This window comes from Populus trichocarpa, chromosome 4 (genome assembly GCF_000002775.5).
Source record: "Populus trichocarpa isolate Nisqually-1 chromosome 4, P.trichocarpa_v4.1, whole genome shotgun sequence".
NCBI classification, from domain to species: domain Eukaryota; kingdom Viridiplantae; phylum Streptophyta; class Magnoliopsida; order Malpighiales; family Salicaceae; genus Populus; species Populus trichocarpa.
In genome coordinates, this window is record NC_037288.2 from 1,072,004 (window position 1) to 1,090,500 (window position 18,497).

An 18,497-nucleotide genomic window follows, 5' to 3' on the forward strand; every position below is an offset into this window, starting at 1 on the left:
ACCGCATTCTTTAAAGTAAAGTATAATTGTTAAACCTAACTGTTCTGTAGATTAACTCAAGACACTTGCAACCTATAATGTGATCTAAATTAGATTTTAAATAAAACTAAAAAAAATATTTTTATCGTGTAAAAACCTTTTAAATTTACACATGTTTGTTATTATGTTAGTTATTATATTGTGTTTAATTTATCAAATAAAATGAATAATAAAATTCAAATTTGTCATTACATCATTAATAAAAACTCTAATAACATGTCAAAAATCATTCCAACCTCAAAATTTAACTATTAAATAAAAATCTAAAATATAATTTATATTATTTTTTAATTCTACAACTTCCACGTACACAAGTTTCAACTGTAGTGTGGCTGTTTTTGGTTGCCTAAATTCATTTTGATAGTTCCTGCGTTGGATAGCAAACAGATGCCACCATTGTCTTGCATTAGCTGGCAAGCATGGTGACAGGAAAGGTCCACAGGGGAGCAGGTTCTTCAAGAACAATCAAGCTTCTTGCTAAGTGAATCCAAGAAAAGTAGAAGGGTCAACAGCACCTTAAATTGTAGATTTTATTTTGCTGTAAACACACAGATCATGGGAAAAACTGCATATATTCCTTGGCCCCAATTGTAGACCAGAACTCATTGCTTCTGAAGTGATAAAATTGTGCTCCTTTTATCTCTTCCCACGTGATATCAAGTGTTAGTCCATCACAGAAATCTGATGGCTTGGTGGCGATTGATTAATTCCACCAAAGAGTTTGTAAAACGCACATAACAATAAATTCTCACTGCTATGCAAGGAACGAGGAAAACAGGCGGAAAAGCTCTCCCAGAGGAGATAGCAGTAGAGTTTATTCATTATCCACCATAATTTTTCAAGAGAGTGCAACTTGTTGGGAAAAAAAATAAAAGTGAAAAGGGAACCAGAAAATGGAACAAACAAGATACTAGATATGCACAAACATTACAACGCAAATCCGAGCAATCCGAACTTGTGCTCAAAGTTCAGTGTTTTGGATTCAAAATGGCATATTGGACAGTGTATTAGTGCATTCTCAGTGAGATTGTTTTGGTTCTAATGAACTCTCAAGTAATAGCTCTGCTCTCACCTTTAGAATTAATAGAGGCTCGGTGCATGCGGAGTTCCACTTCTCATCATTGCACAGAATTCTTCGTAGTTGATCCTCCCATCCTGTTCATTCCCGTGGTATTATTATTGACCAATACTGTTATTATAATATAAGTTACAAAAGTTCGAATTATAACGACCACTTACATTATCTGCATCCACCTCAGCAATTATTTCCTTAATGCTGGATTCATCTCCCATTCCGTACTCCTTCATTGCCAACTCTAATTCATCCCTTGTTATATACCTGTCATGAAATTTATAACAACGAACTTTTCTTGATTCATCTACAACACTGCCTTAAATAAGGCTGCAAAAGCATAGGTTCCTGGCACTGGCAGAATCTAATTTGCCCCATGTAATCATAAAATAGATAAGCCTTATTAGAGTTCCTTGGACATGTATAATAAATTATCAGTAATCACTTTTAAGTGCAAGCTACAAGGGATAAAGCACGAATGACACTCACTTTCGCATTCTACTAGTTCAAACTGATCAAACACCGGAAACATATAAAATCAATGATTTCCAAACAAGAAATGTGGTGAACAGGGGGGATGAGAACTCACCCACTGCTGTCCTTATCAAAGTACTGGAATGCTTTGTACAGGTGCTCATCTCTTTCCAACTTATATCTATGCATAGTGGCAGAGATAAACTCAATGTAGTCAATACTTCCATTTCCATCCACATCAGCCTGATTGCATTCAGGCTATATGAGAAAGAGGTACCGGACATAATCAGAAAATTCAGTGGTGTTAGGTCCCTCTATTACTTACAGCTTCCATGAGGTTCTTGACTTCAGCTTCAGAGAGCTTTGACCCAAGTCGAGCCAGACCTGTCTTCAGCTCTTCATAGGTGATGGTTCCACTCTTGTCGGTGTCCATGTTCGTGAACATTGCTTTAAGACCTTTAATTTCTTCTTCAGAAAGATTTTCAGCAATGACCTATGGGATTTCCAAAGTATACATTGTTATGAACAGAAGACCAAAAACAATCCAATATTCCCATATAGACTCTTATCACTCAGAACTTGGAAAATATATCTTAAAATTTCTGCTGCCATTAAGAAACAAAAAACACCTTGCACTCTTTTCAACTTTGGAAACAATTGCAGGATGGTAGTCCGTTAAATGTGTCCAATCTTGGGAAATGGTTGTCATGCATTTTTACATCGGAAATACAATGAGAACATTTTAAAGTCAAGAGAAAGAAAAAGGAATAGAAAACTTTCATTTAACCATTTCTGTTACCACCTATAGTTTATATGTTATCCAATCCCATTGAAATATACAAATAAATATACTATGAAGGAGAAAGTATGTCCTGTGCCTAGGGTCTCCAACTCTGAACTCTCTCTAAACAGAAAATCGGATGCAAAGGCCCAAGGCATTGGGTGACACCCGTTGTGTCAATAGGTGGTTAATAACTACAGAAGCAGAAGATATGAGCATATACACATGCCGAACGCTGCTAAATGAAATGCCAAAAGCTACAATAACTCTTCTTGATATATTTAAATAGTTTTTGCAAAATAACTTCTACATACAATCAACAAGGTTCATTCAACCATAGCACTTGTAGACACATAAGCAAATACTTTATAGAGGACAACCAAGAATCACAACACGGATCTTCAGAAAGAATCATAAGAGCAATAAGGGCATTTCAGATAAATTAAAAATTTACCTTCAAAGCAAGCTTCATCAGCTTATTCATTGCCCTGAATTGTTTCATTCTAGAGAGAACAGCACTGTCTATCGGTCTGTCAGCACCTCCATCCTTAATCCATGGATGCTCTAACCACACATTAATTGATGTAAGGCACAAAAGCATGCAAGTGCAGCGCAAAAGTCAGATGTGATACCAGAAACTAACCAAAAAATAAAGCTTCTTACCAAGAACTTGTGCAGAAGTGATTCGCTTGTTAGGATCCTGAGTCAACATCCTCCTGACCAGGTCTTTTGCACTGTTCGTTATCGAAGGCCATGGTTGACTTTCAAAGTCAATGTCTCCTTGTAGAATGGCATCAAATATTCCTCTTTCATTTTCTACAACACAAATTTAGTAAATTAAATTAATCCACAGTGGAAATCTAAAGCAATTTATAAGAGAGATTTTTTAAACAAATAACATGTGGCCAAAACTTGTTTTTACCAGCCCAAAAAGGAGGTACACCACTGAGTAGAATATACAAGATAACTCCCGCACTCCAAATGTCTATTTCCTTTCCATAACTGCGCCGCAATACCTCAGGAGCAACATAGTACGCACTACCAACTATATCACGGTAAACTTTCCCTGCAAAATGTTTTGGAAAAGCTCAGTCAACATAATAATTCGTGGTCAATTTAATGTTTGTAAGAACAAATTGATACAATCCTAAAACTTGAATGGAGTTTCAAAAGAGTAGCAAAGGTAGAAATTTGAAGATAACTGAGACAGAAAGATCATACAAACAAGTAAAATGAATGGAAGAACTGATGTAATTTGTTGTCAATTGCTAGTGCCAAAACAGCTTATCACATTTCTTCAGATTTGTCCACCCTACTCTGTTTATACACCTTATCTTCTCAATTTAGATGAGTCATACAAGGTTAAAAGAAGAAATGGAAAAAGATCACTAGGCATTTATTGATTGCCCAAGTCCACCAAAACCTCATTATGAGAATACCTGATCTCACTACAACCTCAGAATGCTCCTTAATAAACCTCTTGAGAAATGTAGTGTATCTAACTTCTTTTAATGCTACTGAAGCTAGCCTCACTAGGGTTACTCATGTCATAGACACAAGCAGAACCCCTTCATAATTATCAAGATGCAAAATAAGGTTGAATCTACTATTCTCAAATAGAAATCAGCAGGGGATAGCTTTACCAGAAATAAACTGACTTGTAAACGTAACTGCTAGCCAGATAAAACAGAAAGAGCAGGAAAACAAGTGTTTTACACTCCATACTTTTTAAATATCAGCTGAAAAAAGTAAAATGAACAGAAGACCAAATATAACTTCTTGTCAACTGCAGGCAGGAAACAGCCCGTCACATTTCCTGAAATCTATCCATCCTGCTCTATTTACATGCGTTACATTTTCCTCAACATAGCTTAATCCAAGGAGTTCAAAAAATAGTAAAAGAAAAGGATCATTTGCTAGTTTGTCTAATCTCACCACTGAGCTCAAAACGTCTTCTAATAAACAAAAGGTGCCGTTACAGTATCTGAAAAAATTTCTTGAAAGACATTGTTGCGAGCACCTTTTATGGCTAATCAAGCTAGCCTCACTAGGCTTTTACCCATAATAATAGTCAGAGGCAGAACCGCATCAAAATTAATAACATGCAGAATGTAGGTCAGGTCTGCTATTCGCAAATAGAAATTCAGTCGGAGGCTGGCTCCACCAAAAATAAATTGACTTGCATACCAAACCCGTGAGCTAGATCAACTTCAAAGACAGAAAAACAAGAGTCTTCTTTCTTACCAGAAAAACAATAAAAGGTACACAATCCAGCAAATAGGATATATCAACTGACCCAATTCTCTGTTTTGTAGTTGCTCATTCTAATAGAAAATATCCAATTCTATCACTTAACACCAAATTCAACAAATTAGAAACCAGAATTTGAACAACTCCAACAATGTTATGCAGAAAAATTCTGAAATTCACAAAACTAAAAGCACAAACCTTATACAACACACCAGGTTTTAACACAATTCTCAAACAACTCAGCGTAATGCAACATCACGTATATTATATGACCATTAACTGAACTAAAATGAAAAGCATAAAGGATTTAAGAAATTAACCTTCCTCGATAAACACAGACAGTCCAAAATCAGTTGCCTTCAGAGAAGCACCCTCATCTTTACTAGACAGCAAGAAATTCTCAGGTTTGAGATCTCTATGCATCACACCCATAAAATGACAAGCATGAACCACATTCACTATCTCCCTGAAAATCTTAGCAGCATCTCTCTCTGAATAATGCCCTTTTGCAATAATCCTATCAAAAAGCTCCCCGCCTGCACAAAGCTCCATAACAAGATGCACAGATTGACTATCCTCATAAACCCCTCTAAATTCCACAGTATTTGGCTGCCCTGACAAGTGTTGCATGATATTAACCTCTCTTTTAATATCATCTCCATCTTTCTTATTCACCAACTTCCTCCGCAAAATTGACTTGCAGGCATAACTATGACCAGTAGCATTCTCTGTGCACAAATAAGTAATACCAAACTGACCTCTACCCAACTCTTTACTAAGTGTATAGAGTTGCTTGATGTCTTCAAAAGGTTTTCCTAGTATAGTATCAACCTTTGGAACTGGCCTTGTTGGGGTTTTTTGCTGTGTCTGTTGAGGTCTTCGTGGTGGGCTTTGTGTCTGAATTTGAGGGGCTACGGCCTTTTGTTGGCTTTGATGATATTGAGGTTGTTGTTGCCTAGAATAACCAGTTGTTGATGGTCTATAAGTACAACCATTAGCATCTGGTCTTGGAGCTTTTTCTTTGCTACTAAAACAACCCATCTCAAGAATTGAAACTTTTTCCAAGAAATGGTGTTAAAGATTGACGCTTTGGATAAAAAAACGTAGTCAAGATATAAACTTCGTGAGAATTTGAGCAAAACCCAGATCAAGTTTTTGGGATTCGAAGGCTGAATCTTCAGAGAGACTCAATTTATATTAACGTGTTTTCTTGCAAGTTCTCTTCAAGGCTATACCATATATGAGAGTCTTTCAATAATTTTGTGTTTATATTATATCAGGTTAGATAGAAAGGCTGGACCCCTAAAGAAAGAGGAATTTAGGGAGGTTTATCGGTATAATTAATATTATTATTTTATTTAATTTTAAATATTTTAGATTTTACACTTTATTCAAGTGATTGTATTTTGGAGCATTAAACATGAAATATTTTCATTTTAAAAAATAAGATGTTTTTAGTTTAGTTTTTTTTTTTTTTTGGCTGGTGAGAAAAAAAATTAATGGCTTAGAGTTTTCTCTATATAGTTATTTTTAAATTATAAAATTATGTGTAATAACAAAAACGTTTTACAAAGATTTCTACTAGCACAATTAAGATTTAATATAATAAATTTATAAATTACTTTTATGGTAAGTAAATCATTTTTGTAATATAACAAAAAAGTTTTACAAAGATTTCTACTAGCACAATTAAGATTTAATATAATAAATTTATAAATTACTTTTATGGTAAGTAAATCATTTTTGTAATATAATTGAAGTAATAAGGTTCTTGCATGCAAATTTTCTGTTTTTGTAGAATTTTTCTTTTGTTTAGCAATAATGTAGGTTATAGTTTGTTTGACTCTCTCCTACCCACAAAGTGCACCCTGTTTAATTATTATTATTTTTTTTTGGCTTCCAGGTTTTTTTAAAAAAATATTTTTAATATCAATCTATCATAACTATTAAAAAAATATTAATTTAATATATTTTTAAATAACAAGTTTTCTTCTTCTGTCTATTCAATTTCTATTTTTTTTCTTATTCAATAAGAAACTATCCAAATTTTAATATGATTCAACTTGTTTTTTAAATTATGTTATATTTGAAAAAATTAAATTAATATATTTTTAAATGTTTTTTATGATTTTAAAATAATAATATAAAAAATAAAAATAAATCTAAAGAAACATATATTTTTAGTTAAAAAATATTCTTAAAAAAATCTTTTATCATGTGAACAAATTGGAAGATTAGGAGATCAATCACTTCACGTCAGGCACAAAGATTACAAAGGGTAAGGTGAAAGAATAAAGAAGAAAAAAATAATGAATATAAATCCATATATCTAATTATTTAACTAATAAAAAAAAGAGAGCAAATGATTGAATCAAATCTGTCCTGCAAATCACAAATCAAGAAGGATAAGTGGGTCCTTCTTTCATTTCTTAATCAAAGGAAATTATCTCTTAACAAATTGATTAATTTGTCATAAACATGCATAGATCTTTGGATTGTTTCTTAATACTGCCATAAAAATTCCTTCATAAATTATTTATTTTTTATTTTTTTGCTTCAAATTAATTTCTTTTAGATTAAAATATGCTAATATTAAAAATAAATTTTTTAAAATGAAAAAAAATATTATTTTAATATATTTTCAAATAAAAAATATTTTGAAAAACAACCGTTATTAATTAACAAATGAAAATATATATAATAAAGGATATCTTCAAACAAAATATCTTTCTTTAATAATTTTAAAGATATACATTTTACATGAATCTTATACTTTCAAATAAATTTAATAAACTTAATTGTCTAAATTAATATTGGTTCAAGATTTGAACGCTAGCTGGAGATCATAAAATAGTGATATGCCTCCCTTGAATCTTGATGTTTAAATCCCCACTCATCTGAAATATTATAATATTTGAATCCTAAAAATACATGGATAACATACTAATTAATTTGCTAGCTACAACAAGCACGATTAAATCTTGCCACGAATTTAATTTTTTTCCATGCATATAAAATTTTTGAATTGTCTTTATTATTTAATGTTCTTTTCCTTTTTAAAATTTTTGTTCCTTTTAAACTCCTCGATCTTTATCTTTCCATCTTTATCTTTATACTTAGGGTACATTTGTTTTTGTATTTTAAAAGTGTTTTTGAAAAAAAATATTTATTATTTATTTTTTATTTCAAATTAATTTTTTTGGTGTTTTTAGATTATTTTGATGTGATAATATCAAAAATAAATTTTTAAAAATAAAAAATATATATTATTTCGATTTATTTCTAAATAAAAAATATTAAATTAATTTTTTAAGTATTGTTTTATAATTTTATGGTGCTAATATAAAAATAATATTTTTTTAATATATTTTCAATTAAAAATGACTCTAAATAACATCATGCACCCATTATCAACACATATATTAAGGATTAACAAACTAAACAATATTATTTTAATGTATTTTTAATTAAAAATCACTTAAAAATACATCATACGTTAACAAACATACATTAAATATTAAAAAAAACTAGGTAGCATAAGACAGGCAAATTCATCCCGAGATTAACGTTTTTTAGTGTAATTTTCTTATAAAACTCAAATGAATTGTTATCCAAGTAGAGTTGCGTGCGGAAAATATATATATATATATATAACAAAAGATGAAATCCCAATCAACGACATAGCAAAATTCTAGCCTACCTAGTATGCTTTCCTGTCAGTCGTTGTACATGTCTCTCACCAAACACAACAAGTCAGTGGCTAGCTAGGAAACTACCACTTGTCTTATATTTGCTGACATAATTGAGAAATTCATGGCCTAATCCCCTCCATTTCTTTCTCTCTCTCTTTTTTTTTTTAGAATTGAAGAAATAGAAGAGATTTATCCTAAAATAGAAGAGATAAATATAAAAAAACAAAAAATATATTTGGTTAAAAAGATGAAAACAAAAGCATAAAATAAATTTGTATGAAAATATATCTCATATGTTTCTATTATCTCATCTAGAGAATGTAACTAAAGACAGTCTGAAAAGGCAATAAGGAACATGCCGCCATTTTGTTGCTTCTTTTACACTATAAGTCTATAACTGATGGAGAAGATCGCAGTCCAAAAGATAAGAATATGCATTTTCCTTGTAATCCTGCTCCCATCATTACAAGGAAGACTCAAGGTTAGTTATTTTTGTGTGCTTCTTCACAACGTGTGGAGCATATTTGCATTTTGTCCACTCATTTTTGTGCACTTATGGGACTTGTGAATATTCTTTTTTGTTCTCAACTGGGTGTCGACAACCGATTATTTTGATTTTTTTTTTTTAAGATATGATTTCATCCCTAGTATCGTGCTAATTTAGATTATCCTGCTTAACTAATAGTTCAGATTATGAAATTATGATAATTTTTTTTTAAAAAAAATTACAAAGCCTACTTCAAAAAAATCGAATATCGAATTATAAAATCAAAATACAAAATAAGTATAAAAAAGTCAATACGAATTAACTTTTCAAATCCATTACCCGGGTCATTAGACCAGAAGCAACACACTTGAAAAAACCATGACTCCCAATCCTCAACTAATAAAATGTTGAATGATGAAATTGAAAAAAAATATTTATACAAAAAAATCCAAAAAAAAAAAAAAAACCAATTAAAAGAATGATGATCAAAATAGAAATAAAAACAAATTGGAGGACAACTAATTTTTTTTATTTATTAAAGAGTGATATTAAAAAGAAAATTAATTTAGCAAAAGGACAATTAAAATAATAAGGATCAAAATTGAAACAAAAAATAAATTAGAAGATAATTATAAATTTTTGATTGAAGGGTTAAATTGAAAAGAGAAATCAATTTAATAAAATGATAAAAAAAATAAAAAAATAAAGATCAAATTGTAAAAAAATAACATATCACAAATCGAAATTGAAGGATAAAATTGAAAATAAATTAAAAATTTATGAAAGAGAAAAAAAAACAAAAATATAAAATATAAAATATAAAAACCAAAATTAAAATCTTAATAAATAAGAGGATAATTATGAAATTTTGCATGATAGCGTGAATTTCAAAAAAAAAAAAAAACAAAAGAAAAGAAAACATCACCGATATCACATTGTTATCACACTATTCAATAAGTAGTGTCATTGACTATTAAGGAAAGAGACCCTATACAATGTAAACACTTTTATATAGGAATAGTTATTTTATAGAATACATTCCATCATTATATTGTACACAACCCTACAAGTATAAATACAAAAGATGGCTGCTACCCTTAAGCAACCTATACAATTATACAAAACTATCTCTCAATTAAATCTTAACTTTGACTCTAAATGAATAATGTTTTTTCAAGCGATTTTAACTTTTGTTAATTTCTTTTAGACTGTAAATATTAATACAGGAACACAGAATATTCCTTGCAATATTTCCGATTTGAACTTTGAAATTATAGTCGACATATATGGGCTATCAGCTCAAGACTTGAAACGATAGTGTGATTGAATAAAAAGAGAACGAAAAAGGACAATGTGATCGATGATTTTGAAATCTGAACTAATTTTTATGGATTTAATTGTTTCTACATCAACATATGTTTTCCCCCCCTAAATACATCAATTCTATGAATAAATTGATAAATTTGCTTGAGATTCAAACATTAAAATAAAGTCTCAACCGTGAGAAAATAGTCTGAATAAAAAAAAAACAATGAATTAGGAGTACTCAAAAGTAAAAAATTAAGCAAAAGTAATGGAAGGCTATCTTCGGGGTGTTTGATGCTGTGATCCAATTATAATTTTAGAAATTTTTGAATTTTTTTAGTTTTATTTTTTTTATATCATTTTGATGTGATTATATCAAATTAAATTTTAAAAAATAAAAAGTATATTTTATTTTAATGTATTTTTAAATAAAAATCATTATCCGCCATACTTCTAAATAAATTTAAATAATGACTTGGTTAAAATAATAAACTCTTTTTACTATGTAAATTATCTCAAGAGTGCTCACAAGTCAATTAGAGACTATTTAGAAATACGATACAACCCATCTTCTTAAAAAATTTAAAAGCAACAAAAACATGTTTTTTCTATGTTTCTAAAAAGACGCTTAAGATTTTAGCTGAAATCGAATGAAATATCTATGCTTACCAACAATGCTATAATATGTTAGAGCTCCTTTCCAAGCATTGATGTAGTGAAAATAATTGTAAGTTTTGAGAAAAATGTCAATAGTTTGTGAGAAAGGTTTGAAAGAAGAACTGCAGCTCGATTTGAGATGAAATCTGGCAATAGCTCTAGGGTAGGTTCTGCCCCAGATAAGAGAGTTGGGATTGAGCTTTCCCTGTAAATCAGACTAGTCAACCGCGGGCCATTTGCTTAACACAACTCTTTCGATCATCGATGCTGACTCCACACTCCTCCCACTCATCTCAAATTTATAGGTGTGGAGATTATGGCCTCATTCATCAAAAGCAATAATTCCTTTAATCATGAGCTTAGAATAAGCCTAATTTTCTTTATTTCTCGGACCTTGGTGGAGAAAGATTGGTATTGTCTCTATTATTATCTCTTGGTACTAGATAGCTCCTTTTTTTTATTGTGCAATGAGATAAAGTGCTATGATAAGAGCAATATAGTCACCTTTTGAAGAATTAAAGAAGGAACCGAAGCTCTTTCAATCTCACAAATGCTAAAAATATTTTATGGAATGAAAGGGTATGAATTTTTCTTATCATTAGTAGGAGGAATTAGGGCTAGACCATAAGTTTCTTTGGACAATTTAGAGTATTTTTCTTATTAGAAAAGACTGTAGGTGTTCCTCTAATATAGTTCTTTGCTTTTAATTAGTTTGAAGTCCCTGCAATAATTGTTTGGTTAGAAAACTAGGAAGACAATTGTTTTCTCCTTTGATATAACCTATAATTATCAAAATCAACTACAGATAGAATTCCTTGCCATCTAGCAAATATTTGTTTAGAGACAATATTATTTACATCCTTTATTAGAATTTCTTTTGCATATTTGCAAGCAATTCTCAATAAGAATTTTTAGTTAATAAAACCACTTTCCAATTTAGAAATACACAAAACTATTAATAAGGTTTCTTTTTGAATTATGGAATAGTTTTGTTAGGCTTCATTCCAAAGTCTAGAGGTGAATCTCATGACTAACTATTGTTTATCATGAATCCTTTGCTTTAGAACTCCACCTTGCCCTACTTCTAAGGCATCTATTTCAACAATTTTGAAAGCACTAGGATTGGTAATAGAAAGACAAGGAAACTTTAGCTTTGGCCTAAATCCTTTTAACTTAGTGGTGTGTTCAAGATATTATTTTCTAAGCCTATGAAATAAGGGCTTAAAATCATGGATGATATTATTATAAAAATCTCACACATAATTAAGGCATTTAAGAAATCATTGTACCTATGTTTTATCTTCATTTGGAACTAATAAACAATATATATATTGCAAAAAAATTATTTTAGGTTGGAAGAGAATCATCTTTTTAGAAGATGCAACTGTGTTAGCCTTTTTTTTATATGTTTTTTAAAAGTTGAAAATCGGAGAATATAGTTGAAAAGTTTGTCAACTCTGTCTGGGATCGCCTTTCTAGATCATGGTATGTTATGCCTTATGTTGGTCTCTCTAGGGGATTCCTTTATGTTTGGAATCCCTCCATTCTCATTGTTTCTAATGCATCGGTAGGTTTGTTAGGGAGGATCTTGCATGTGGAGGGAAAATTGTGTGAATATAACGTTGACGGTGTTCTGTCCATTATTTATGCAAAAAAATGATCACCATTTAAAGAAAAAATTGTGGGAGTATCTGAAGATTTTCAAAGCCAATTTATCGATCCAAACCATGGTGCGTCATTGGAGATTTAGGTCGATACACTTACGGTTAGATTTTGTCAACTAGGGACCCAGAGGTCCCAGACCTTTTAGATTTTTGAATTGCTAGTGGTTGAGATCTAATTTCAGGAAGTTTATACAAGATTTTTGGTCTTTATCAATGCATTCTGAACATGGTAATAAGAATATTGTGAAGGCTGTTAAAGATTTGAAAGAGTGCTTAAGACTCTGGAATATGGATGTTTTTGGCAATATTGATGATAAAGTCAAGGCAGTTGAGCAAGAATTTGAGTTGCTTGAAGGATAGAAAGAACTCAAGACTCTGTTAGTTGCAGGGTTATCTAAAAGAAGGGCACTTTTGAATGAGCTCAGATCACTCTATCGTATGCAGGAGTCCATTTGGTATAAAAAATCTAGAGTCTACTGGTGCAATTTAAGGGTTAAAAACAATCGTTTTTTCCATCTTTCTGCAACTAAAAAGGAAAACATGAATGCTATTCTCTCACTATCCGCTAATGGAAAGATCATCTCAAAGTCTGCTGAGGTTAAGCTAGAAATTGTTAGTTATTACAAAAGACCTCTTGATTTAGTTGAACTTGCGACAATAAGTGATTCAGGACAGCTAGGTGTGAGTCTGTTATAACTAGATAAGAATTTGTCGTAGATAAATTATGTGGATGACCTAGCAGATACATTTATGAACCAGTAGGATAGGACAACGTCTAAGAGGAAATCTGGTTACACCAAACCAGAATAACACCTCAAAAAGACTATAAATTTTAATTTGATCGTTGGATCACGTTAAATTTTTTACAGGAGTTTTTAGAAGCTGTTTTCCGATCGTTAAATCTTTATGTTTTTAAAATCTTACCTTGAGCCCTAATTTTGGAAATTTTTGTGATTTTTCTTGTTATTTTCAGATTTTTTATTTTGTTTTCTAGTTAAGGTAGGATTTTTGATCTATATTAGGCTCTGTAAACCTCCTAACGAGAGAAGGACTGAAGGATTGTTATTCTAAAGAAAATAAAACCTACGAACTTGAAGTTCATATCTACAATCCTTTTCGCTTATTAAAATTCATGTGTTTTTTCTTTGTTTGTTGTTATCTTTAGCTTTTGTATGCATCATCTCTTCAAGTTGGAGAGAAGGGTCAGACCATCTTGCTCTAAAGTTGAGGTTCCAACAGATACCACCCTTCTCTTCCTTAACTTTGGAAGCTTCATTTTCCTTAAATGAAGTTTAGGTTTCTATTTGGAATTGTGATGGGAGCAAGGCTTCTAGTCCTGATGGAATCAACCTAAACTCTAAAGTTGAGGTTCTATTCTTGATGGCATTAACAACTCCTTCATTCTCCAGATTCCAAAAGTTGCTGGAGTAAATATGCTTAAGGTCTTCAGACCCATTAGCCTTATTGGGTATCTGTACAAAATCATATCTAAGGCGTTTGCTAGTCGTGTAAAGAGTATCCTGCCTTAAACTAATGGGGAATGTTAGAATGCTATCATCAAAGGGAGGCAAATTTTAGACAATGTTCTTATTGCTAATAAAGTCATTTGTCTTTTGAAAAAATCAAAGAAAAAAGGCTTTCTATTTGAAAAGTCAACCCAACCCAAGACATCTTTGTGTAAGAACTTTTGCAAGCCATGAAGACCTCTTTGTGATGTTAAGGACGCAGTTTGTGTTTAGTTTCTACCCCTCCATTTCAGGCCTGTAATCTACCATAGTGAAACAAATCGCTTTTACACGGATTCTAGAAAAGCACAAGGACCTTAATGAACAGCCTTAAGCACCCTTGGATTTATATTGAGCTTGATTTTAGGCTTAATATGCGCAGTCAAACCCAACCCACTCACCTGGTATCAAATCCACAAACATGAGTTAATGGTTATGGTTGGATTGCTAAAAGTCCAGTGGTCTTGTATAAATATAACATTAGATATATAGATTTCATTACCCAGCTCCACAAAAATATATGCAAGGCTACAGTAAAAGTTGGTTTTTAAAATATTTTTTATTTAAAAATATATTAATATAATTTTTTTTATATTTAAAAATTTATTTTTAATATTACCATATTAAAAAAATTTAAAACATAAAAATTTAATTTAAAACTAAAATAATTTTAAAAAAATCTCAAAAATATAGTTAGACGGTATCGCTAAATACCACACTAGTCTCCAAAGTTATCTCCCACAACATTAAATTGACAAGGTGAATCAGAATAATAAATTATTTGATTGTTAAGTAGGTATATTATTATTATTTTTTTAGATTTTAAATCTTATGATCACGGTTTTTGTTAAAATTCCAACCTCTATAATAAATTATTAAATACACTATGCGATCGATGTGGAGAGCATACTCGATTATGCGAATCAGATGAAAAAATAAAATTACATAGGAACCATCATATTTGAAGGGTTTTTTTTTTAACAAAGACAAACCAAAATGGCCATTTTATTTACCGACGCATGATAACAAATGAATTTAAAATTATTAAGAGTGTTGTTACCTATTTTTCGAGCTCCATGTTAATAAAACAAATCAGAAAAAAGAAAGACAACAGAAAATACAAAACAAATTGGAAAGATGTTGGAAGAAAATCAAAAAAACATATCAGTAAGAAAAATATACTAGAATGCCTAGAAAATGATGAAAATTGTTTGAGGAAGATCAAAATATACAAGATTAAAAAATTTAACAATGTTTTTTTCGATTGATAAAGGCTCTATTGACGAAGAAAATTCTATTTAAGGAGGAAAATTCAAAATTAGATATTTAAGGACTCAATTATAATTTTTAAAGGTTTAATTGAATTTATTGAGGGGTTAATTGCAAGAAAAAATAATTTTTAAAATCATTTTAGATTTTAATTGGAAGAAATTCAAATCTGGGGTTGAATTGCAATTTTAAAAAGTTAATTTGGTCAAATCAGAGGCTTAATTGCATAAATATTAAAGTTTGATGGGTAATTAAGGACTTGATTGAAGAAATCCAAAAACCAATGACCAAATTGAAAAAGCACATGAATATAGGGGTTGAAATTGACCAAATCATGAGACAAATTAAAGAAATTCAAAGTTTGTTGGTTAATTAAGGGTCAAAATGCACAAATTCAAAACAACAACCAAAATAAAAGACGGTCAACTTAGGGGTAGTCAATTGAGTTTGATAGGGGTGAAATCGCATAAAATTAAAAGTTTGGAAGCAATTATAGGTGCAATTAAAAGAAATTGAAAGAATAGGGACTCAATCAAAATTTTCCAAACCCAAATTGAAAACCCTAAACGACACGTCGTTCAAACTTAATGAAGAGAATATGAGTGACACATTGTTCAATAAACTGACCTCTGTTTTGATAGTGTTGGTTGATCGAGTTGACAACTTCAAACGAATGAATATGAAGCTACAGATCTTCAAATTGAGCAAGGTTGGATCCAAATAGAAGGTATGCATCCTTTCTGTCATAGGGCGACGTCGAACAACGTGCTAAATGCTTCCTAAGAGGTATTATTGGGAAGGAAAAGAGTTTTCAATTAATCATAAAATTATGATTATAAGGTTCTTGAGTCACCATCTAGTATTATGGTTACTAGAAAACCTATGGTATGTGAGAGTCCGGGAAATGGACTGGTTGTGCAAGGAGAAGATGTATCACCCCTAGTACACCTAACTTGGGGTAACTACATTGTTGTTTAATTGTTTTTTTAGTGAAGTTTCTATTTGTTGGTCTTTTTCTAAGGTCCAAAGCAAATATTTCTTTATGAGAAAGTCTCTACCTTATTGGGTGAAACCTTAACTGTTCTAAAATGTAAATTTTAGCATCGTATTTATTTTACATTTTGTATTTTTAATACTTGAGGGTATACTCTACTGTGTAGTTTTACACCCCCAAATATTAAAGTCTATAGCTAAACCCTGATATAAAATGAATGAAATGATTAGTGAAGTGTTTTTGATATTTTGGCCGAATTCTAATGGATAATCATAAACTAGTTATGATATCCATTTTACATTTCAAAACATGAGAAAGATGCATTTTTTTTCATATGTTCACACACAAAGGATCCTCAATGGGTTCTTATCAAGGGTTTATAACACTTCTCTCAAGATCAAGAGGTCATAAATGGATTCAAAACCTCCCAAAAACCTAGCAAACCCTATAAATAGCTCTTTAAGATCAAAGTTGGAAGAGTCTAAAAGGGGAGAAAAAAATAGGAAAATAATAATAATAAACCTAAATGTAAAGGCTCAATGACTTAACACAAAGATCCCTTAAGCTTTGAAATGATAGTAAGTTTGTAAAAGGCAAAACTTTTCAAATGAAAGAAAAAAGAGAGAGTAATTGTTCTAGGTATATTTTCTGATCCAAAAGGAGGCTCTTGTGGCCTGTTTGAGGTTTTTTTTTTATTTGTTTTTGTTTTATGTTTATGTTTACAAACATAGAAAAAAGATTTGAAACGCTTAGTAAGTGATATTGTATTCACCTCTTTGTTGTTGTGATTTTTATTTATTGTGTTCTTTTAAAAGCTTTTTTTTATGTTTTTGATATAATAAAGTTATCAAGTTGGTTTTTTGATATATAATGTTGTTTTAGTTTAACGTAAATAATGCATGTTGAAGCAAAAATGTTTATCCTAGGTTTGCTAGGTCTGTTTATGCACAAAATAGGTTCAAAAAAATCAATTTTGAATCCATATTGCATGGACATAGAGGTTGTTTTAAGTTGATAGTTTTTAGATTTAGAACCTCTTGCTTGATTTTGATGTTTTGATGTTGTTTGTTAGTTTTTTTTTTATTCAAACATATTTGTTTATGGTAATGCGACTTATTGAGATAAAGAAAGCATGTTTTATAAGTCCAAAATGCCAATTTTAAAGGGGAGTTGATAGTGCTGAGTTTATTGCTGGGTTTCTAGGCATGTTCTTCGTGTTTTTAGGAAGAATATTGTCTTGGACCCTTGATTTAGATCAATTTTGGTCTATATCTTTGCACATAACACTTTTTTATGCTTGATTAGTAAATTATCTAGGGTTTATTTGCATTAATAATAAGTTTTTTTTATGGAATTTAATCCTAAGGTTTTGATTTTGAATTGAAACTCATTTCGATAAAATCATGATGTTTAAATGATAATAAAAGTGAATGGATGTTAGATTATTGATCCTTGCATTTTTTACCACTAAAACATGCTTTGTTCATTCTAACAAGTCACACCACCATAACCAAATATGTTTGAATAAAAAGAACTAATAAATAATATCAAAACATCAAAATCATGCAATAGATTCCGAACTTCAAAACTACCAACTTAAAACAGCCTGTATATTTGTGCACTTTAGATTCAAAATGTTTTTTTAAACCTTTAATAAGAACTAACCAAAACTTAAAAACCTAGAAACATGCATCATCAAACACAGAAAAACATCATAACCTTGCCGTCACATTTGACATATTTCAAAATCACTTCATTTCATCAAAACTCATCAAACAAACATCACCTAAAGATTCAGGAACACCAATAAACAACCCAAAGAAAGATTTAAACAATAAAAACAATCTTTTTACATGTTAATCAAAATCAAAACTAAAAGATATCATAACACTAAAGTAAGTTCAAAAACATATTTAAACATGTAAAACAAAATATAGGTGTACCTTATGGACATCATCTACTACGCTAAATGAATGTTTTATACCTCTCAAGCTCAAATAATAGTTGTTGCCCATTGGTTCCTTCTTTTCCAAACTTGTTGCTTTTCTTTTCAAGTTGAGGAAATCCTTGTGTTAGGATCTTAAATCTTTACATTTAGAGTTCCTTTATCAATCTTTTCCTCACTTCTTTCTCTCTTTTTCTCCCGCCTCTACCTTGATTTTTCAAGGGGTATTTATAGGGTTTCAAGCTAAGATTTTTATGGATTTGATCAAAGATTGATCCCCATTCCTCAAAACTTGGCCATCTAATCAAAATGAGAGAGTTTTTGGTATGTTTACAGTTGTGAGCTATGTACCTCTGCTAGTTT

At 30.6% G+C, this 18,497-nt stretch overlaps 1 protein-coding gene across 3 annotated transcripts; it reads right to left on the bottom strand.

The window, feature by feature from the left end:
• Positions 1-290: 290 nt before the first annotated feature.
• LOC7479055 (calcium-dependent protein kinase) lies at positions 291-5,860 on the bottom strand. Of its 3 annotated transcripts, XM_052452386.1 has the most exons (9): positions 4,937-5,858; positions 3,289-3,432; positions 3,030-3,182; positions 2,821-2,930; positions 1,911-2,078; positions 1,701-1,828; positions 1,279-1,378; positions 1,112-1,194; positions 291-554 (listed from the first exon to the last, which is right to left on the bottom strand). In XM_052452386.1, exons 1-8 carry the CDS (start codon positions 5,655-5,657, stop codon positions 1,120-1,122), a joined length of 1,599 nt encoding a protein of 532 aa, XP_052308346.1. In that variant the 5' UTR covers positions 5,658-5,858; the 3' UTR covers positions 291-554; positions 1,112-1,119. The 3 variants fall into 3 exon arrangements, 2 of the variants coding, with proteins under 2 accessions (XP_052308346.1, XP_002305576.2); XM_002305540.4 differs by lacking the exon at positions 291-554 and having other exon boundaries at positions 816-1,194; XR_002981235.2 differs by lacking the exons at positions 291-554; positions 1,112-1,194 and having other exon boundaries at positions 1,303-1,378; positions 1,701-1,766; positions 4,937-5,860.
• Positions 5,861-18,497: the final 12,637 nt, after the last annotated feature.

Excerpts from the sequence above, each read along its gene's own strand:
- LOC7479055 (XM_052452386.1), bottom strand. The coding sequence starts at position 5,657 with ATGGGTTGTTTTAGTAGCAAAGAAAAAGCTCCAAGACCAGATGCTAAT. Across the intron at positions 1,829-1,910 it reads TCAAGAACCTCATGGAAGCT|GCTGATGTGGATGGAAATGG; the intron begins GTAAGTAATAGA and ends GAATGCAATCAG. Across the intron at positions 1,195-1,278 it reads CTGAGGTGGATGCAGATAAT|GATGGGAGGATCAACTACGA; the intron begins GTAAGTGGTCGT and ends GGGAATGAACAG.